The 24000-nt window shown below is 28.6% G+C and overlaps 1 protein-coding gene across 4 annotated transcripts in view; it reads right to left on the bottom strand.

Annotated features, from left to right (window-relative positions):
* The window catches only part of trc (Serine/threonine-protein kinase tricornered), a 110322-nt gene that overhangs the window by 40311 nt on the left and 46011 nt on the right, over positions 1 to 24000 (bottom strand). Inside the window, exon 1 of one of the 4 annotated variants that reach the window (XM_035864264.2) lies at positions 1191 to 1554. The exons of the other annotated variants lie outside the window; for them this stretch is intronic. Within the exon in view, the coding sequence (XP_035720157.1) occupies positions 1191 to 1383 (193 nt within the window). The 5' untranslated portion in view covers positions 1384 to 1554. Of the gene's footprint in view, positions 1 to 1190; positions 1555 to 24000 lie in introns of those variants that run through there. 4 annotated transcript variants of the gene reach the window in all.

The raw sequence follows: 24000 nt of genomic DNA, 5'->3' as shown, positions 1-24000 counted from the left end.
TACACAAAATGTGATTTTATAAAGATTTTGAAATGTTCTTAGCTCGTTTTTCCTTTTCTTATGGTTTCTTTACATTTTATTTTATTTGAATTTATCAATTCCTTTATTTTAATTCCTTTCACTTTTTTTCTTCTTTTTCTTTTTTTCTGTTTTAGATCTCTCGACAAAAGGAAGTGACGTGAACGTCGCTCGGGTATCGATCAAAAAGAGAATACCGATGGAAGTACCCGGAAGGAATCGAGTTCTAGGTCGGGCTGAGTGAGCAAAGTCTAACCCACTTTCTTGAAATGCGTGTCAGTCTCTCTCTCTCTCTCTCTCTCTCTCTCTCTCTCTCTCTCTCTCTCTCTCTCTCTTTCTATCTCTCTCTGTTGAATTCCTCGGTTCGGTTGTTGCGTTCATGACTAACCACCGAAACAGCACGCATCTATATGTAAGTACATATATACTACTACACATGTACGTACATATATATATATATATATATGCATACATTCGCATACATGCGTGTAAATACTCCAAAAAAAATTAAAAAAAAAAAAACTGGAGTAATAGGATGAAGTATAAATAAAATGTTTAATAAAAAGTATATTAAAAAGTGTATGATCCTATATAAGTCACATATTAATATAAATGTCTGTATTCGTTACGTAATATTTCGTTGTATAATTAGAAACTTATCTAATTTGTTTACAACATGATCAAAAGTTCATCGTGTTTTTCAAATGAAAGTTTTAATCTTTTTTATTCTTTTTCTTTTTTTTTTTTTTTTTTTTTGCAATCAATATACTGTAATTATACTGTTACAGTATACATTTTTATTATTGTTACAGTAATAACATTTTTATTAGATTATTCTTCTTGTTTTTTGTTTCTTTTCTTTTTTCATTGAACATGAAAATAAAAATTGGATTATATGAAGCGCTAAAAATCAAATTCGTTGAACGCACCGTTGAAATATTTCATTATAGACGATCGACGAGAGAAGGAAAAAAAAAAAAAAAAGAAGAAAAAGAAACAAGAAAAAAAGCCCAATAAAAATTAGATCAGATTCGTCGAATGAACGAGTTCGTAATTATCTTTTTTCTTTTTTTCTTTTTATTGAATTTTTGGGTCGGAAGAAATGCAAAAAAAAAAGAAAAAAAAAAAAAAGAAAAATTATTATCACGAAAGATAGAACATCACTAACTGACCTGAGAGGTAGGATTTCGCGCAGGTGATGTAACCGCACATTTGTCCGATCTTCGTCCAGACAGTTTTGAAAAGCTCAGAGTTGTACATCGGTAAGCAATACCGAGTTAATGATCCTTCCTCCAGGATGGCGGAATGGTCAGGATGAGGACGCCTATAATGGCGACTCTGACGTCTCGTACAAATCCAATGCATTCACACTCACGAATTATTATACTAAAGTCTTTTACTTTATATCGTATCTATCGATTGTACCCTCTCATCGAGGATCATCGGAAATCAAATCTGATCCAATTTTACGATCACATATCACCTTTCCTACGAGATCAATATATCTCTCGTATCTAATAAAATATGAAACAAAATGAAAAAAAAAAAAAAGAAAAAAAAAAAAAGAGAGGGGAAAATGGAAGAAAAAAAGCTCGTCTATTATTTCTTTTTTAAGTAATTGAAAAACATTTCAAATAAATGAACGAACGGAAATGGTCAAAAACGGGAAGGAAACAAAAAAAAAAAACACTATCCGTGCACGTTTCAAATTCAACTAACGATCCAGCGAGGGTGATAAATATATATATATATTTTTTTTAGTTTCGATCGTGATACCGATCACTAAGGGAGAATTCGAAATTGTACAAATATATAGATCGATCAATACGAAAATTGATCAACCGATCGATCGATCGATCGATGGATCGATCGAGATCTTCTATCGGAGCGCGTGAGAAGACTGACTTCGATGATCTCGAGCTTGCTAACGGAGCATGAAGAACGTTCGTTGATGCGCATAAATAACTAATTCCAATCCTTGACTCTTTATTAAATCCTGCTCTATCGACGTGACCTTCGCCATGCGAGCTGTCGTTGCGTCATGAGCACGCAACGGGGTCTATCTCTATCTCTATTTCTATCTCTATCTCTTTCTCCCTCTCTCTCTCTCTCTCTCTCTCTCTCTCTCTCTCTCTCTCTCTCTCTTTCTCTCTATCTATCTATCTTTTACACGCACCCATACACACAATTGAAACACCATAATGGACGAAGCCGTTTTACACGCCCCCGCTTTTCTTTTTTTCTATCGGACCTCGCGAGAAATCGCGTGTCTCCATATTTATTCTCGTAGCGTCGCAATATAGGCGTTCGAAAGTATACTCGATAAAATATCGCTCGTATAAGTTAGTCCGTCATTTTATCGTGTGTATCCATCCCCCTTCTTACTTGTTTTTTTTTTTTTTTTATTCATACGATATATATATATATATATATATATATATATATTCTTATAAAAATTAAATTAAGTAAAAAATTTAAATCGCACGTACGTTATTACACGATCGTCAAGTGACATTTGTGATATTTAAAAATATCATACGACGATAATATTCTATTGAAGATGCACGGTAAAAAGATTAATGAATTTGTGAATTAAATTTTCATCCTTTTTTTTCTCTTTCCTTTTTTCCTTTCCTTCTTCTTTTTTCTTTTTTTTTTTTTTTTCCTTTACTTTTATTATGAAATCGACGTAACGAGCCCTTCCGGCGACATCAGGAAACTCTTTCTCTCTTTCTTTCTCTCTCTCTCTCTCTCTCTCTCTCTTTTTGTTGTTTCTGATGATAAACTTGCAAGAACAAAATAAAATAAAAAGAACAAAAGGGGGGAAAAAAGAAAAAAAGAAGATATTCGAGATCTAACGGGTAGTACGCAACGGTGAAAGAGAGAACGGACGAAAAGAGTGGGAGTGAAAACAAAAGGGGGAAACAAAGGATTGAGAACGAAGCGATGCGTGACACGCGAGTATAGTGTGACACACGACGGTGGGTTTCGTTTCGAATTATTTAAAATTCACGGTCGTTGCTCTGTCAGAATTGTTCTATAAGATCTAAAGACAACTGGCATATGACAACGACGATGATTCGTTCAAAATATATAGAAATATCGAAATTCAAGAAGGTAAAGAAAAAAGAATAATGAAAGAAAAGAAAAAATGAGAAAGAAAAAATAAAAAAAAAAAAAAAATAAGAGAGATAGAACACGAAAAAGAAAAATGCAGAGAGAGAGAGAGAGAGAGAGAGAGAGAGAGAGAGAGAGAGAGAGAGAGTATAAAATATAATATTTCACCTATTTATTTAATCATCCGATAAATGAATTTTTTAAAAATTGGGACTCTGATTCAATCGATTTTTTTTTCTTTTTAATAGAAAAGAAATTAAAAGAATTAAAAAAGAAAATTAAAAAAAAAGAAAAAAACATTCTTTTTACAGGATACGGCTGGTTTCATTTAAATTTTTACAACTAGGCACGTTTCCAAAATGAAATTGATAAATATGTGAACATATAGATACATATATATCAGATTGTTATATGCGAAACGTTTGATTTATTTCATATTATATTTATATTATAAAATCATACTTTTTATCTAATGCAAGAATCGATTGATTTTATATTATAGGATAAGATAAAAATTAAAAAACCAAAAAATAAAGAGTGCTGAGAGAGAGAGAGAGAGAGAGAGAGAGAGAGAGAGAGAGAGAGTGTGGGGAAGAGTCAATAAAGTTTCCATTTCAAAACAACGAGCTTTTAACGCGTAATCCTCAGCTCTACCGGTTTGACACCGTATCTTCGAGTTTTTTCGATAATTTCAACAAAAATGCGCACGACAAACAGGAAACGATGACGTTGCGTAAGATTAATGCGCGCGCGCACGTTAATACTTCGATCGATATAATCTTTGTGATAAAATACGACAGATAATACGCACATTGATGCGTTTCCTCTACGAATTGATTCTTTTCTTTTCTTTCTTTCTTTTTTTTTTTTTTTTTTTTTTTTTTCATAAAATTGATTTTTTTACACGATATATTTATAATATATGTATATTATAAAGTATACATACAATTTAATAATATTTATTTAACCCTCTGCAATCCAATATTTTTGTTCTTTTTTTTTTCAATATTTAAACAAAAATTATATAATGCGAAAGTTATACTATTAGATTTATATGTTACTATAATTAATACTTACAATTAGTATAATACAAATTTATTATAACATAATAAATACTTAGAGATTGTTATAAATTATACTAAAGTAGTAATATAATAATTTCATTAATAAAATTCTTAGAAATATTATACTGGCAATAAATAATATTTATTTTAGTACTATATATAAAGTATTATACTAAGTATTTAATATAATATATTATACTAAGTATATAACTTTTGTACTTAAATGGTATTAAAAACTTTGAATGTAATATACCACTTAATTTTTCAACGATAAAATGTAATAAAACTTCAAAAATATAGATAACTAAGAGCGATATATCAAAGTCATATGGCATTAGAGAGGGTTGCGTGTTATTAATAACATTATATATATATATATATATATATATATATATATATATATACATATATATACATACACACACACATATACATATACATATATATCTTCTTTTATATAAAATATCTATATACATATTTATAAATATACCTACATATATATATATATATTTTTTTTTGTTGAATAAATAATATTAATCAATGTACTTTTAACTATTCTTGTGAACAGATTTTTTTGGTTCCTTTTTATTTTTCTTTTTTTTTTTTTTTAATCTTCGTCATCGTCGTCTCCTAATTAAACATTTATTGCTAAAAGAAAAAACGCGACATTTAGTTTTTTCTTGTCGCCAATTTTTTAATCTCCTTTTCGTTTCTTAGACACCAAACAACTTCTCCTTTTTCTTTCCTTCTTTCTTTTTTGCATCTTTTCTTTTTTTTTATTATTATTATTATTATTTTTCTTAAAATTTTATTTTATTTTCTTTATTTTACTGCACGCCGTAAACGCGATCGTGTAAGCGCTCGACGACCGAGCTAAGCTATTTGCATTTCAAATTTTTCTTCGTCGCCGTTGTCTCTCTTACTTTCGCTCACGCTGTCCCTCTCCCTCTTAACTCCTTCCTCCCTCCCACTGTATATCTGTCCCTGCACGTTTGTCGTTCCTTCTCGCGTTCTCGAAGCATTAAATGCGACGAATAACTGTATTTTTCTTTTCTTTCTATTTTATCTTCTAGCATCATTCCGAAGCGGAAAAAAGGGAGAGATGATAAAACTACCGTTTTTGTCGTTAACACTATTATTTTTTTTTTGCTTTTAATTATTATTTATGTTTTCTCTCTCTCTCTCTCTCTCTCTCTCTCTCTATCTATCTCTCTCTCTTTCTCTTTTTCTCTCTCCTTTCTGAAGTTAGACAAAGTAATGGAATATATTATTTAAATTAATTATCCTTCTAATAGTTGTGGATTAATGTTCTTTTTTTTAAATACACAAAAATACGCATCTCTTAACGTAAATTAATAATAATGGACATATATGTAAGATTAGACTTTTTGTAAGTTACGTTAAAAATTTAAATAAGAGAGAGAGAGAGAGAGAAAGAGAGAGAAAGTCCTAAACGTAATCTCGAATGGAATCGTACTTTAATCGAACGTTATCGAGAAGAGAAATAGATAATTCCGATTAATCTTTGATAACTAACGAAATCTAATATCTAATGCAATATCAAAGAATTTTGAGTATCGCAATTGTAAGTTGAACGAACAACGGAGAAATTATCTGTAATATATGAAAAGAAATTTCTTACTTTAACGTTCCCCGTTATAAGTTAATATACACGATTCGTTTAGTCGAACGTCGTTAATATTGTAATAAGACCGAACATTTTTTTAGAGGTCAGTTTGAATTGAGAGGTTAATTCGAGAATGATCACGTGACTGAAACATCGGTTGACTGGAATCGTGCTTTAACGAATTTAATGACGAAAACGTGCCTCTAACGAAAATAAAAAGCAAACAAAAAAAGAAAAAGATAGAAAATAAAAAAAAATAAAGAACGCAATAAAAAAGAAAAGAAAAAGAAAAATCGTGAAACTACAAAATCGAACAAATTCACATATTTCCGACACTTTGAAATCCCATTTGAAAGGAGCAAATGAATATACGAGCGTATATTCGTTTGATTATATACGTGAATATATATATATATATATATATATATATATATATGTAAATAATACCAGGGCACTATGAACACTCGAGAAATTCCATTATCGTAGATTACAAGCGAGCATCATTCGCGTTTTGTCACGTGGTTATGCCGAACATTACCGAACAATACAACGAAAAATTAAAGCGCGCCCTTTTCGAACGTACTCCTTTTCGACTTTGTTCGAGAAAACAATAATTTCTTATCGGAATGCATAATACAATCGATTAAATTATCTTTCATAATGATCTTCGATCATTATATCGATATTATTATGTGTAATGAATATAAAAAAAAAAAAAAAGAAAAAAGGAAAAAAAAAGAAAAAGAGAAAAATGTAAATAAATAAATAAATAAATAAATAAATAAATAAATAGAAATTAAAAAAGGCTGCAAAAAGTTCAATGATCGGGAATAAACGAAGAAATAAAAAGGACAAGAATCGTTTTGATCGCGATGCGTGAACGCTTTACACGTCGAGTTACGAACCGGTCGCGCGTGCTCGAGTGTAACTGACTAACTGGCTGACTGGTTGACCGTCCGACTGTTTGTCAGTCAGTTCTGAGCTGTCTCGGTTCCGTATTGGAGAGAGAGAAAGAGAGAGAGAAAAAAGAGAGAGAGAGAGAGAGAGAACGATGTCTATATGTGCGTACTGTTAGCAAGAAAGGGAACTATGAAGTACGATGATCTATGTGCGTATATGCGTGCGTACGTGCGTGCGTACGTGCGTGCGTACGTGCGTGCATGCGTGCCATAATCGATATATATTGAATGATAGTTTTCGAAGCGACACAGGTGTCGCGAAAGCAGAACTCCAAGAGAAAAGAATCTGGGACTGTCTGCGGTTAATAATATAAACCAAAACCGCGTTCTAATTATTAACCAACGATTCCTCCGAGATTGTTTAAAGAAAAAAATAAATAAATAAAAAATAAAAAATAAAAAAAAATAAAGGGTTGTTTATTTTTCCTTTGGATAAAAAAAAAAAAAAAAAAAAAAAGAAGAAGAAAAAGGGAAAGAGCATTCGTTTTATCTTGATCGAATTAATTTATAAGATATAATGTAAGATTTATGATATATATATATATATATTTATTATATATATAATAAATTAATATTAAAATTGATAATTAAAATTAAGATAATTATTAAATAATTAAAATGATTTGCGAACAAATCGATTTATTTTTATTTTTCATGTGATGCATCTTGTTGAATTAATTTTTCAATTCACTCTTTTTGACATTGTGAGATCATCACTGAAATGACAATACTTTTCCTCTTTTTTTTTTTTTCTTTTTTCTTTCGACCCAACTATTGAATCACATCTGATTTGACGCTTAATTTAGTATATAAAATAAATTCGTAAAAAGACAGAAACGGGAGAGAGAGAGAAAGAAAGAGAAACTAGTTTTATTAAAAAATTGGGCGCGCGCGGGTATGAGTGTGTGTGTATATGTATGTACGTGAGTGCATATACATGAGATATAAAAAATAAAAGGGGGAAAAAAAAAAGAAATATCGAATCAGAGTTGAATGAAAAATAACTAAGATAACTAATGTAATAATTACACTATGCAAAATGTTACAATAATAATAATAATAATAATAATAATAATAATAATAATAATAATAATAATAATAATAATAATAATAATAATAATAATAATAATAATAATTAGATTTATCTTAGTCGGTAATTGAATGAATAATTAAATATATATTAGAACGATTAACATTTTCAAAAGGATAATTTTTCGTAGCAAAGGTTCGTATAAATTTGCGGAACGTAAGCGGAAATTTGCGATCTCTCTAGCATTCATTTTCTTCTCTGTTTTCTTTTTTTTTTTTGTTTCGTTCTTCCAACTACTCTCTCGCTCTCTCTCTCTCTCACTCTCTCTCTCTCTCTCTCTTTCTCTGCAAAATAACGACGACGAAGGTTTAGCTTGGAAATGGAAAACAACAGATAGTGGACGAAGAGGAAACTGCTTTCGAACTTACACCAACGTTCATTTTCCTTTTATTGGCTCACGTCCAGAGGCAATGGGATTGTTAACCGGAAGCTGATTGCCAAAACGAGACTCCGAGAAGGCGGAATTCGAGCTGTCGTTTGTTGCTTCCTGCACGCGACCCGACACAAATACATGGAAAATTTTCTTTTTGATCTGAACAAAGTATCTACTACGTCAGTTTGAACATAGATATTCCAGTTTCAATTCGTTTGATTGTCTTTTAAATAACAACGTTCATCTCCGAGATATTAATTTTATTTTCCTTTTTCTTCTTTCTTTTTCTTCTTCTTTTTTTTTTTAAATAATAATTTTTTTAATAATAATAAATAAGTTTTTAACAAACAATAATATAGCAATCAACATATTTCGATAATACGATGACGATCATTATTGTTATATTTAATTATTATTATTCACGTCAATATTATTATTATATATTATTATTGAAAATATTTATATAATAATTTTTTTTATATTTATATTTTTTTATTATTTTTTTATATTTATATTATTATTGAAAATATTTATGTAATAATTTTTTTTATATTTACATAATGGATATTATCTTTGTTGTATTTAATTAATCGTTATATCAAAATTATTATTATTATTATATATTATTGTGAAAAATATTTTTTAATAATATATAACGTCGATGTATTATAATATACATTTAATGTATTTATAATGTTTACCATAATAAATATATATTATTAAAAATAATAATACGTTTTATATAAATATATATATTATTGATATAAAAGATAACCGTGAATAGATTTTTATTAACTTCCTAAAGATATTTTTCTTCCCCGTTACTATCAATGGTTTTCATATTTCACGAATAAAACGGAGTTAAGCCTAATCTTTACGTCGATCGAAACGTGTTAAACGAAATTCGATATAAATGGCTCGTAAATTGCATTGTATTGGTATTTTTACTTCCTTTGAAACTTCGGTAGGACGTGTTACGGACTCGTTCTTACGAGAATCAAAAACTATCAAATAAAGAAGAACGTTCACTGGGTACGATAAATTTCGTGATATATATGACAACGGTATATCAATTTCACCGTAGATATATTTCTATTTATCTATCTATCTATCTATCTATCTATCTCTTACACTCACTCATTCACTCATTCCTCTTTGATATATCTCTCGCTCATGAAAAAGAGAGAGACAAATAGAGATAGAGATAGAGATAGAGAGAGAGAGAGAGAGAGAGAGAGAGAGAGAGAGAAAGAGAGAGAGAAAAAGAGAGAAAGAGAAAGAGGGAGAAAGAGAGAGAAAGAGAGAGAGAGAGAGAGAGAAATAATATTTCGGTAGGTCGACATGACCGTTAATCTCGTCTGCAGAATAAAGCTGGTGTGATCTTCGTGCCGTCTATGAATTTCATTTCCCTTAGTTTGCCCGCTGCAAATGGCAATTAATTATTCATACATTCGACGAAATAAAATATGGAGTTTGTAGAAGGAAGAGAATGATATTCTCAAACGTAGATATCGGATGTCTAATTATACTTCGCGAGAACTTTGGCATAATCGACAGACGAGACATACAGATTAGATTTTGTTCGGTCGATTTTCTATAAAAAGAAATAATCGATGGTAAAATAAGAAAAACGAAATATTATATACATTGTATGCGTATAAGAAAATATATCGTACGAGTCGTCGATTTTCTTTTGTTAAAAAAAAAAAAATAAAAAAAAATAAAAAAAAATAAAAATAATAAAAAATAAACAACGAATAAATTAAATATATAGCATATAGTATACTATTATTATAATGTTGGTATTACATGTAAATAGTATCTATAGTATATATCGTTACAATATATTAATATATTAAGAAATATATATACGATAATGTAATATAAAAAAGAAATGAAATATATAGTGTACGCAAATACATATATATATATATATATATATATATGTATAAATAAATAAATAAATAAATAAATAAATAAATAAATAAATAAATATAAATAAAACGAGAGAGATCATTTCTGATAATTCAATGACGAAATAATTATTTCTTTCTTTTTATTTGACATTTCGAAAAACAGAGGATAGGATCTATTGTTGAAAATTTCTAAAGATGAGGAAAATATTACTACGTTGAATAATTCTTTTTCAGATATCGAAGATTGATTCGATACTAGAATATAAAATTACAAGTGCAATTATTCGTTCGAAAAAAAAAAAAAAAAAGAAAAAAAAACGAAAAATGATCGAACGAAAGAAAATATATAAAAGAAAGGAATGGACAACGTGGCTGAAAATAAGTTCAACTCTCTTGGCCCCAATCGGAGCTCGCGTGTTAGTTAACGCGACAGTAAACTTCCACACATTTTACGTCTGTGTTGTAACTAACTGTACTTGCTATTGCGAAGAATATGCGAGTTATGTTAGTGGCAAATCTATATAAACGTATGTACGTATACGTATATGTGTGTACCGTGGAAAAGAAGACACCACGTATGCACGTACACACAAAGCGCCCATATGTGTACGTATGCATGCGTGTGTGTAAACACATGCAAGTAAGAAAGACAAATGCTAGAATAATAAAAGAGTATGTGACATAAATAATGTTGAATATATTATCATCATTCTCTCTCTTTCTCTCAACAGTATCTTTCTCACTTCTTTCATATTTCTCGAGAAAAAAAGAAAAAGAAAGAATGAAAGAAAGAAAAAAAGGAAAAAAGATGAGAAATTTTTCTAACACGAAAATAACGTATCGTTATATACATATATAATAATCTTCAAATCAATTTTAGTTCTTTTCACTCTGAATATTTCTCATTTCTCTAACTGTTCATTTATTTTTTTTTATTTCTTACTAATAATGCTAATCTCACTGATAATGCTAATTTGAGTTATTTCGATTTAAAAGTTTCTAAAAGTTCCTGATAATCGTATCCGAAAATTGGATACTTCACGATATCAATAAAAAGAAAAACAAAAGAAAAACAACAGAAAAGAAAAAAAAAACAAACAAACAAACAAAAACGGATTAAAAAAAAAAAAAAAAAAGAAAAGAAAGAAAAGCAGAAAAAGTGTTTGTAACGTGTACACGTACGATTAATTTACCTTCAAACAAGATTTTCATTAACGTCGTCAACAAGGACTATTTTAATTCGGTAAAAAAAAAAAAAAAAATTTTAGAAGAAAAACGGTAGTCTTGATACGTGTCGGAAATAATAACTAAAACGATGAAAAATAATAACTAAATAATGAAAGACACCTTTGGCGATCGTGCTTAAAATATGAAATCGAGAATAGATAAGTGCTTTAATAACAGTAGCACAGCAATTTTGAATAAATCGTGAAGACCTTCATTGGTATACTCAACACATCGCAACATCTTAGATCTTAACGATATGCTATAATTACCGTTATTATCGTAGCCTTCGCGGGCAATTCGCCTAGTCGACAAAATTGGAGTGCGGGATCGATAATCCTGTTCCTCAACGCCCACGTGAAACTTCAATGTACACACGCACGCACACACAGACACGCGCACAGACACACATACATACACACACACACACACACACACATATACGATACATAAATCGAGAAACTACGGACGTCACAAGACGAAACAATAATAACGTTTTCTTTGCAATCTTCAACTTTTTATATATAACAGATGAAATTTTCTTTCTACGTTCTGTTTACTTATATCTAACATTTCTTCCTCTCCCCCTACCCCCACCCCTCCTCTCTTCTGTTTCTCTCTCTCTCTCTCTCTCTCTCTCTCTCTCTCTCTCTCTCTTCTTTTTTCAAATTTCGAAATAAATTTTTATCGGAATTACTTCATTCGCGTAAGTAAGGTATACCTTTACGAATGTTTTCTTCTTCTTTCTTTTTTCTTTTCTTTTTTGCGTAAGCTTCGATTTTTTTTTCCCTTTCCCATTTCCCCACACTCAAATCTCTTTGATCTCTTGACCTAAACAAATTCAAAAATCGTCAGTACTATTTATATGTTTTACGAGGAAAAATTTAATTGCGTACTTGAAGCTTAAAAATTCAAGTACATATTAGACCTTTTTATTTTTTTCTTCTTTTTTTATTTCTAATTTTATTTTAATACTATACGAAATAAATGCATTCTCGATCTAATATAAAGTAAATATATAAATAACGTTCTTTACATTTTATGTGAAATTATGTAACTTTCAAGTTGCACACATATACATATACACATACACATACATATACAAACATTTGTATTTTTGATATTTGATTTCATTTAATCGTGACAAACTTTCTGATTATTTTATATTCGAAATTTTTCCATGTGTTTCATATATAATTTATATTTACTATAGGATATTATATTAATAGTATATAATAATTATATCAACGTAAATATAAACTACATTGATATAATTAAATACTATAAATTTATAAAAGAAGAAATAGTTGAATTATAGATTATATATTTCCAATGAAATAAGAGTTTGTAAAAAGATAATGAATCATTAGAAAATAAATAATAATCGTGACGTTTAATTAATAAAATATTTTCTTTCATTTGAACAATGTTAATTAATAAGCGAATTGGTGTAATCGTTAAACGAAGGTTGTTAATTAAAAGGAGGATCAATCTCTCGGACGTCTAGAGACCGTCGTTGTGCCTGAATTTACATTGGCAAGACAACAACAACGAAAACAACATCGCCGTTGCCGACAGGGGACAGGATTAGAGATTAATTTCTACCAGAGGCTTTGCTCTATCATATCTCGGATTTACTTGAAAATTCATTCTAAATGGATTTATTATCACTATATAAAAAGATATTATCTCTATGTAAATTAAGCATTTATGTATATATGTATGGCTTTTAACATACACGTTCATGATGATAAAATGATTGCTGCCAAATTTTATGCGGCTTCGATCGACAATTTCTGGCCGCGCTTAGGAATTTCGCGTATTAATTTTAGTTGACATTCGGTCGGAACTCAAGGACGAATTAGAAGTTAAAACGAGTCATCGTGAATTTTCAACGCTATTAACTAATTAAGAAATTCAAGATTTATAAATACGTATAAATTAAGAATACACACATATATATATAGATATATATATATATTTTTTATTGTATTAATAGTTTAAAGTCAATATATACGAATATTTCAAATACAATTCTATACATACAAACATTTTTTGAATTAAGAATATGACACAAATTTAATATCTATAATTGAAACATTGATATATATATATATATATATATATATATATATATATATATATATATCATAATTAAACGAAGAGACGGAATAATATAGCAAGGATTAATTAACTCGTATGTATGTGGATGTTGTGCAAATAAAAAAAAAAAAAAAAAAAAAGAAGAAGAAAGAAAAAAGAAAAAGGAAAAGAAGAAAAAGGAAATAGCATGCATACATGGTATCTCTTTACAATGACTTTCCCTTTATCTACCACAAGCAGAGAATCTAAAAATGTGGAGAACGCGAATGAGGAACGTGAGAGAGTATGTGTGTGAAAGAGAGAAAGAGAGAGAGAGAGAGAGAGAGAGAGAGAGAGAGAGAGAGAGAGAGAGAGAGAGAGAAGGAGAGAGAGCAAGAAGAAATAAAGAATACAAACATGCGCGCGCGCATGCAAATATGTACATACAGTCAGTTATAAAAATTTTCGGGCACTTTTTCAAATTAGATAACACTATTTCATTTTAAACCAAAGTAAAAAGTATTTTAAATTTTTCGTTATTTGCGAAGGAAAAGAAAGACAAACAGAAAAGAAAACAGGAAAAGAAACTATGACCTGGTGGTTGAATTATGCGGCACATTTTTGTTTTGTACTCAATTGTCATCGTTAAATGAACTCATTTAATTTTGACAAAATTGATTCTAATAACAACTGTTAATTAATATCAAGAACAAGAATATTTTTAATTATTCTCAGCCAAGTTTAGAATTAGGTTGTACGATACTCCTAGTTCCTTTCTATTCTTTTTTTTTTCTTTCTCTTTGCTCTCAAGAGAGAGAGAGAGAGAGAGAGAAAGTAGAGGGGAGGGGGTATAGAAGCAAGGAAGGAACGAAAATTTTGTCAGATTTCTCTCACGGGTACGTAGTAAAAAGAAGAGGAGGGAGAGAGAGAGAGAGGAAGAGAGAGAGAGAGAGAGAGAGAGAGAGAGAGAGAGAACAAAAATTTTGTCAGATTTCTCTAGCGGGTACGTAGCAAAGAGAAAGAGAGAGGGGACGAGAGAGAAAGGATGAGTATATTTTAATCTCCATGATTATAATCAGAAATATTAAGATTAACGAGTCTGAGGAGAGATGTAAAGCAAGTTTCTGAAAGTTAAACCATTATAATAAATCGGTCGGGCGTTGTGTTAATTTTCAAAATTAATAATCTTATGAACGAAATTATAAATAAAACTATATCCCGAATTTATATCGATCAATCGTATAAAAATAATATTTTGAAACGACTCGATTGATTCTAACTTTTTTCTTTTTTTCTTTATTTTTCCCTTTGTTTTTTTTTTTTTTTTAATTCTTTTCCTTTTCTTCCCTATCTCGCCTTGACCTAAAAATCCGCAATAACTTTATCCGCCGTTCACCTAATCTTAATCCACATATAACTATACTTGAGGGAACTACTTTGAAATCGAGTTCTCACAAAACTTACGAAACGATTTACAGAGTTTCGTTCCTTCGTGTCACACTATTGCTGCAATGATTTATCGTATTTATTTGGAATTACATTCTCTACTACTACTACTACTACTATTGCCACTACTATTCCCACTACTATTTCTCTCTTTCTCTCTCTCTCCCTCTCTTTCTCTCTATCTCTCTTTCTCTCTCTCTCTCTCTCTCTCTCTCTCGATTCTCATGTTTACATGTTTACGGAGAAGAACGCGCGGTTGGAATATTTTCACTAAGGACGTTCGATGTATATCCACGTATGTACGTACATATGTATGTATACATGCATACACGTACGTGTGAACGTGTGTGTAGGTGTATACGTATGCATGTATATATCTTGTGAATCTTTTCCAAGAAGAGGTCATCGACCTCGTCCCCCAAATTCGCGAAATAACTTCTTACACGAAGCTCACGTTAACACTCGCGTTGAATATTAAGAACGATTTAATATTTTAACGGTATTAACGTTTATGGAAAATCAGGACGATTACTGTTTTCTAACGAATCCGATCGAGTCGTCAAAAGTTTCTTACGACATAATGATTCGGTTACGAGCAACATACATGACGTTGGTTTTGTCGTGCTCGGGGAAAAAAAAAAAAAAAGAAAAAATAATGAAAAAGATGAAATTATTTTCAACGAACAAATATTTACTCACATTTACGACAAACAACTCAACTAAATTAAACTCGGATTTCAAACTCTAATTTCTCCTATCTAGAAAATTACGTGTCATTCCGAACGATTATCAAAGATAATTCTCGTATTCGAATATTATCTTACAAGGTGATTCATTAAATAGAATTTATTGTATGCTAAAAACTTAATTGAAAGGTTACTCCTGCTAACTTCTCAAGAATCATCCTAATCACGTTCAAAGCGACGACGACGACAACGACAACGACGACGACCGAGCGATTAGGTACACAGGAAACTTCACGGCCGTTAGACGAGCGTACGACGGCGTGTGTGAAAGTACACGTGTTTGCGCGCGCACACACGATACACACGACACACACGCATACATGCATACATGCAGCCCACGTACAATCATGCACACAAAGAGAGAGAGAAAGAGAGAGAGAGAGAGAGAGATAGGTACAACATGGTTTTCCTCGATTCTCGCGCAGAACGCAAAATCGCGTGATCAGAAACTCTAAGTCCTTACGTCCGTTCGATTGGGCTCACCTCTCCCTCCCTCTCCTCTCTTCCGTCCATCCTCCCTGCCACATCCTTCCCTTCATCCCGCAACTTCCGCCGCCATCTTCTAAGCAACCACAGGTTCCTCGGATACCTCGATTTGTCGCTCGTTACATCATGCGAAAACAACGGCAATAGGATTACCGAAAGAGAGAGAGAGAGAGAGAGAGAGAGAGAGAGAGAGAGAGAGAGAGAGAGAGAAAGAAAGAGAGAGAGAGAGAGAGTGAGAGAGAGAGAACAAAGACAATGCTATGGATGTCGCCGCGACTAACGGAATCAAATATCGACCGTTCGAATAATTTTCGTTTAACAGGACGAATATCGATTTTCTCTTATAACGACGAATATCGATGATGTTCAGTCAAGAACAGCTTAGAATACAATATATTCAGTAATCTTATAATACATTGACAGTTTTATCAAATGGGTCCATATTATTTTTCATTTTCTTTTTTTTTTCTTTTTTTTTTATTTTTGTTTTCTTCAAACGAATGAATCTGTTTCGTGTTTTGCTTTTTATTTATCTGGCATTTGTACGTGTATGTTGTAAGTATGTAAAGTAACTCTGTATGTGTGTGTGTGTGTGTGTGTGTGTATGTGTGAGCTGGATATTAAAGCTGACCAATCTACGTATTTACTTTTACTTACGATGATATATTTTTAAACATGCGTCTCACTATTATGGAAAATATTCTTGATAGTTCACACGTGCATGCAATCGATATTATCAATATTAAAATAATAATAACAATAATAATTATGATGATAATGATTGTAATGACGGTGATAATGATAATAATAATAGTAATAATAATAAAAATAATAATAATAATAATAATAATAATGATAATGTTGATGATGATGATGATGATGATGATGATGATGATGATGATGATGATGATGATGATGATAATAATATGAAGATGTACTTTAAATTCGAATGATAAAAGAGAGATCGATCCATTTTTAATACTACTAAATTTATTTATTAATATATTTAATTGCGAATCAAATACTATGATTTCTATAAAATTATGAAATTTATAAATAAAATCGATAATAACATTGATATTAATAATAATAATAATGTTAATGTTGTTCTTTAAATTTGTATGACAAAATCGATTCACGTGTATTGAATTCATTTAATTAATCAAAGTTGAATATTAAATACACCGTGTGTATTGAATTCATTTAATTATTTTCTTGAGCAACAAACACTATTCTTTCCATAAAATAACAACAACAACAACAAAAAATATATATATATATAATAATATCAATGTCAATTATATATTATCAATAATGATAATAATATTTTTTAAATTCAAATGATTCATTCGGCTTGACGTTTAACATAAATAAATTGATTCAGCTAATTCATTATAATAACGATTACTATGATTTAAATGAAATTTTGTATAAGTATGAATAAAATGGACGGTAAATTTTTGTGAATTTATCGAGAAACGAAAGGTCGATCCTGTTTTACGAAATGAATGTTCGTCAGAAATAAGAGAATTTAAGACGATCTTGCGAAATATGACGCGTAACCTTGGAATACGCTATTTGTCGTTTATGCGAAAGCGAAAGGCAAATGCTATTCTGTTGAAGATAATAATTTGTATCGATGATAACCTTTTCAAAAAGATATTCATATTTATATTTACAAAAGATATTAATATCTTTCTTTACGATTTGAAATGATTTACTGATCATACTAATTAACTAATTCTTTCAAAACGAAAGAATATTTATTTCTAATTCTTATCGAATTCAATTCTTTAATTTTTTTTTTTTTTTTTTTTTTTTTTTTATAGGAATCTATAACGAATCAGAATGATTATTAGTGATTTTAATTGATCCTTTTAAAACGAAATAACATTTATTTCTAATTCATTAAAAAAAAAAAAAATTCAATTCTATTGAAAGCAACCAATATAATTCTCTTGAAATACCGTTTATCTCTAATACCTTAAAAAAAAAAAAAAAATAAAAAAAAATAAAAAAAAATAAAAAAAATAAAAGAAAATAAAAAAAATAAAAATAAAAAAAAGTAATTATTATAAAATAATAATATAGTTTACATATGAAATCAAGTATTACAATATTTTCCATAAATTTCTATTATCATAATTCTCTAATCAAATTCATTTTAACATTTGCCCAATATATCTATACTACGATCTTATATAAGATTTTAAATTATAAGTAAAATTTATGATCTTGCGCATAACAAATTCATAAATTATAACAATACCATTGAATTTCTAAATAAATGACCTATCGAAAGGAAAAGAAAGAGAATAATTAAACCGAACGTTCCTACTATTGTCTCTTAGCCCGGTTTCATCGTCACAATAGAGAATGCACGAGCGCTAAAATTCCGTTCGGATTCGTCGAATGCTATTTATGCAAAACCGACCTTTCACCCTTCTCGTAGTAGTCTAGTGCTGCTATTACTAGAATAACAGTTGAAAAAAAAAAAAAATAAGAAAATAAAAAAAAAAAAAAAAAGAAAAAATAAATCAGCATAACGTTCCCGCGCTCAGGTGATCACGTGTACGTTCCAGCTCTAGAAAGAGATATAAAAGTATGTAGTACATAACGATTACGAGACGCGATACTTCCAAACCTATTTTCCGCTTTCTTTCGCCTGATAGAAACCATACGATTCCGAGTTCTTTCTAACGACTAGATCATTCGACCGTATCACATATATCGATCGATAATTCTATCTTAAATGAATTGAATATGTAATAGATTTAATGGAAGTCGAATAATAATAAATATAAAAAAAAAAAAAAAAAAAGGAAATATATATATGTACATATACATATCGATTTTTTTCTTTGAGAGAAGATAGATTTTTTTTGTCTTTTTCTAATGACTTACGCAATAATTTTGAAAAATTGTTATCTACTACGAGAGACATTCTCGATAGCTTCATTGCCATTTTTTTTTCTCTTTTTAATGTATGCATGAATTTCATTCTCATAATGAAATAAATCTTAAAGTGGAAGGAGAAAAAAAAAAATAAAAGAAAGAAAAAAAAACAAAAAAGAGAAAAACGTTCCGAATTTTTCAAATGTCCTTAATATTTTTATTTTAAATATTAGCTTCATGTTAATATTCATTATAGTCCAAGAAAATGAGTAAATATTTTTATCAAAAAAAAAAAAAAAAAAAAAAAAAAAAAAAAAAAAAAAAAAATGTTTATAATTTACAGTTTCAAAGTGACCTTGTAAAATTGAATATAAAACTGTTTATAGAAAGAAGAAATCAAATTTTTTTTTTTTTTCTTCATTAAAAGAAGAAGATACAAGAATTTTTTTTTTATTAGAATTTGCCAAATAAATAAATAAATAAATAAATAAATAAATAAATAAATAAATAAATAAATAAATAAATAAATAAATAAATAAATAAATAAATAAATAAATAAATAAATAAATAAATAAATAAATAAATAAATAAATAAAAAAGAAAGAAAAGGAAAACAAGAAAAAAAGTAAGTATTTCGTGGTATTCGGCATTGTTCGAAAAATGAATGGTAGTAGTTTTATTTCCTAAAAAAAAAAAAAAAGAAAAAAAAAGAAAAAAGAAAAAAAGAAAATGTAGAGGAAATAAGAGTATGTCTCGAACGGTCTTTGCAATATGGTAATTTCGATGCCAACGTTCAGCCGTCCTACCTATCGAATAATTAAAGTGATTCTCTTCTATTTCGTCCCGCTTCTTTGCCTGCCGTCCCCAACCCCCTCCCCTCCCCCGCCCGCCATCGCCCAGTTCAGTTCAGTTCACTTCACTTCAGCTCAGCTCACTTTTTCTCGTGAACTTGCAATATTAATGGGACGCTCAGGTCGTCGTCGCGTGACTCGCGTTGACGAGAAGTTATATATATGTATACATATATCGGGTGTCTTTTTATAACTTCCCTTGTCAGGGAGGAAATTTCCCATTGGATGAAAAATCACGAATAGTTTATATCTAAAAAAGATCGAAGCTATTCCATGTGCATAGATCTACATATAATCCAGGATATTATATCGCATCAAACGAAATATATATATATATATATATATATATATATATATATATATTCGATCATATTGATTTTCTAAATAAACGTTTCAAATAAACATTTTCCAAAGTAGTTTTAGTTTTCCAAAGAGAAATGATTAATATTGCGGATACTTCGTAGAGGACATTATTGTTAAGATATTGAAATCATAACCTTTTTTTTTTTATTTTTTTATTAATGGAAACCGATATCTTAAGATTAACAAATAATTTCTTAGATAATATCTAATATGAATTCAATGTGCACCTACTGTGCTACTTTTCGATCAATCGATCGATTTATGCAATTGCAACAATGTTTTTTTATGACTGCTGAAAGAGTAAGCTGTTGGATGAATGTGACTACAACTTCAAAAATATATGAATAAAGATAAATAAATAAATAAACAAGAAAAGAAATGAATTTCATGAATTCATCGATTATCAGATCTTTTCTTTTTTTATTTTTTTTTATTTTTTATATAAGAAAATTGATTATTGTGAATTATTACGATCGCATAGTTGTTTAAATTGAAACACCCTGTATATATTTCCTTGAGTATAAAAAGTTATAATTAGAAAATAATGAGTAATCTCGTTGGAAATAATATATCCGTAAGATTGAAAAATTTGATCGAGGATCGACGTTATAACGGGTGGGAAGATTTATAAAATTCGTTCGATACTCTTAAATCATTTTATCGAAGCGATATTAGAAACTGTAATATTCTTAATGAAAAGTGCCTATCGTCGGGACGTTCGATCACTTTAAAGAAACGCCTAATCGATAGCTCGAATATTGCGTACATACACAATATATATATGGATATTGTATATGCTTGATCACTATTTTAAAATACACGTTGCTTTAATCAATTTTTTATTAATTAAATTAAATTCAGTAAGTTCGAAAACAATAAAAATATACGTTGTAAATAATAATAATAACAAACATGTAAAATCGAAGTTATGAAATTTCTAAAAAAAAAAAAAGATATTTCATTGCCTAATGAATTTTTTTTAATAAAAATTTCTTTCATCTTGATTTTTTTATATTTTCATAATAATAAAAAAATTATTCGTTATATCTTATTGATTACGTATATATATTTATTAAATTCGTAATTAAATTCGAAGTAGAATTATCTTTTTTCTGTTTTTTTTTTTTTGGTTTGCAATTTATTAGATACAACCTTAACCTACTTTGCGAATCGATCGAGTATATTAATACCAAGAAAAAGGAATGAATCGTTTACAACGACTTCACTTCATCTTTTAAGATTCCAATTGTATCGGATGCGCGAGTAATAGATTTATGTAATATGTACCGTTTTATTCTCGTGGTCGACATTAAAGTAGAAAAATTTTCTACAAGTAGAAAGACGTTAAGTAGTCATGTACTTCGTTGTAACACGTCCGATTTTGTTTCGTACTTTTCATATTTTTCTTTTTCTTTTTTTTTCTCTATCTATCTATCTATCTATCTATCTATCTATATATATATATATATATATATATATATATATATATATATCCATTTAAAAGCAATCCAGTTTTTAAGAGAGCAAAGCGAACCATATATATATTTCCCTGTGAAAGTTAATTAGTTGTAGAAAGTTCAACGAACTATCGCCTACTTGCGACCTATAAAATATACGAATATATGAGAAAAATGAATGCAGATGTTGTTAATTAAGTTAAGATTTCAAAAATTGAAAACAAAAATTATAATAGCAGCAACACCAAGAACAAGAATAATAATAATAAATTATTTAACATTGAGAGATCCCGATTAAGACAGGATCTCAATTATATATATATATATATAAAAAAAAAAAAGAAAAAAAGAAAAGAAAAGAAAAGGTTACAAAAAAGGAAAACTTAGAGAAAAAAATTGCAGTAAATTACAGTAAAAAGTAATAACAAAAAATTCTTTCATGTTAAGGAATCTCGACTAAGTTAAAAGGATCTAAAAAAAAAAGAAGTTATTTTTTAATAAAAACAAAAAAAATAAATGATCTAACGTATGTCTTACAGATTTGGAAGAAAAAAAATGGTACTTAAAAAAAAAAAAAAAAAAAAAAAAAAAAGAAAAGTCTCGTATAGTAGCATTTATTACAATGACGGCTTGTTTATCATCAGCTTCTATAAAAGGAATGAAATCGGCGAATCTGAAATGTGCTTGAGCCAGAGAAACACTTTGACAAATGGCGAACACGTACTAGTATATTCTTTCTTTTTCCTTTTTTTTTTTCCTCTTCACAGCGAAAGGAAACGAAAGGAAAAGGAGCACGACGAATTGTTGTCGTCGTAACGAAACTATCGGACCTATACCACCATTCAAGATTTTCTACGCTTTCTAGTTTCTATCATGGGTTTTAACCGATTAGTAAGAATTTTTTTTTTTCTTTTGGTTCCTTTTCCATAATTAATAATTTACTTGAAGTAGAAAAAACTGTGAATTGAAAAAAAAAAAAAAAAAAAAAAGAGAAAGAAAACAAAAAGAAAAAACAAGAAAATAAGATTAATAAATAAATAAAGAGAATAGCATATATCGTCTGTGAAGAAAAAATGACAGATACTTTTGAGCTTCATTAAATATACTTGTTTAATACATGTCACAAAAAAAAAAAAAAAAAAAAAAAAAAAAAAAAAAAAAAAAAAAAGAAAAGAAAGAAAATGATTTAATGATGATTTCAATTCAATGAGACTCACGGATATAGGATATTAACTGATTCCTAAGAATTTTTCTTTTCATCTTTTCTTTTCTTAATTAATAACTTATTTGGAGCAGAGAAAGATGTGGCCAATTAAAAAAGAAAAAGAAAAAGAAAATAAAGAAAAAAAAAAAACCAGATTTTTCAATGGATATATTCAATTAATATTTTCGCATCACTCCCTCCCCACTAAAAAAAAGAAGGAATGACGAAAAAATTATTCAATCACAATCTCATTTCGATTTATCTCGTGGATGTTGGATTTTAATTAATTCGCAAGAATTTTTCTTTTCATCTTTTTCATTCTTAATTAACAATATATTTGGCTCAGAGAAAAATATATTAATTAAAAAAAAATGTATATATATATAAAAATAAAAAAATAAAAAGAAATAAAAAAAAAAAGAAAGAATGAAAGATTTTCGAATTTCATCGAACATTCAGTAGATAATTTCGTATCATAAAAAAATTATTTAATTACAACCTCACTTTAATTTGGCACGTAGATGCTGGACAAGAACGATCGGTCATTGAACTCACCTAAAACAGAATACGAAAAGATTTGTAAATAAATGAGATTCTTACTTTCATAATGAATCATTAATGAGTTATATAAAAATAGATTAGAATAAGCATTTTATGATTAATCAATTTGTTTATGATTAATCGAACATATTCGTTTTTACGATTAATCAACTGTGTATGCGTGCATGTCTATTTTAAAAATCTGTATCTACATTATGTAAGAAAAATTAATACACGGAATTTAATTGAAAATTAAAAAATTAAAAAAAGAAAGAAAAAAAAAAGTAAATTAAATTGAATTATAACGAAGAGAAAGTTGATCTATCGAAATGAAAAAAATCAATACAATTTTATTTCATCAAATTCATTGATATTATTGACGAAACTTAATCTTTTAATCGTGTTTAATTTAGTCATGTTCTTGAAGAAATAAAAAAAAAAAAAAAAAAAAAAAAAAAAAAAAAAAAAAAAAAATCATCTAATTTTATCATTATTGATTAAAACTTTTGATGGTTAAAGTTATAGTTAAAAGTTTTTTTTAT

Source organism: Vespa mandarinia, chromosome 2, assembly GCF_050613455.1.
Source record: "Vespa mandarinia isolate Hongniang chromosome 2, ASM5061345v1, whole genome shotgun sequence".
Classification (NCBI taxonomy): domain Eukaryota; kingdom Metazoa; phylum Arthropoda; class Insecta; order Hymenoptera; family Vespidae; genus Vespa; species Vespa mandarinia.
This window is presented reverse-complemented; position numbering and strand designations above follow the sequence as displayed.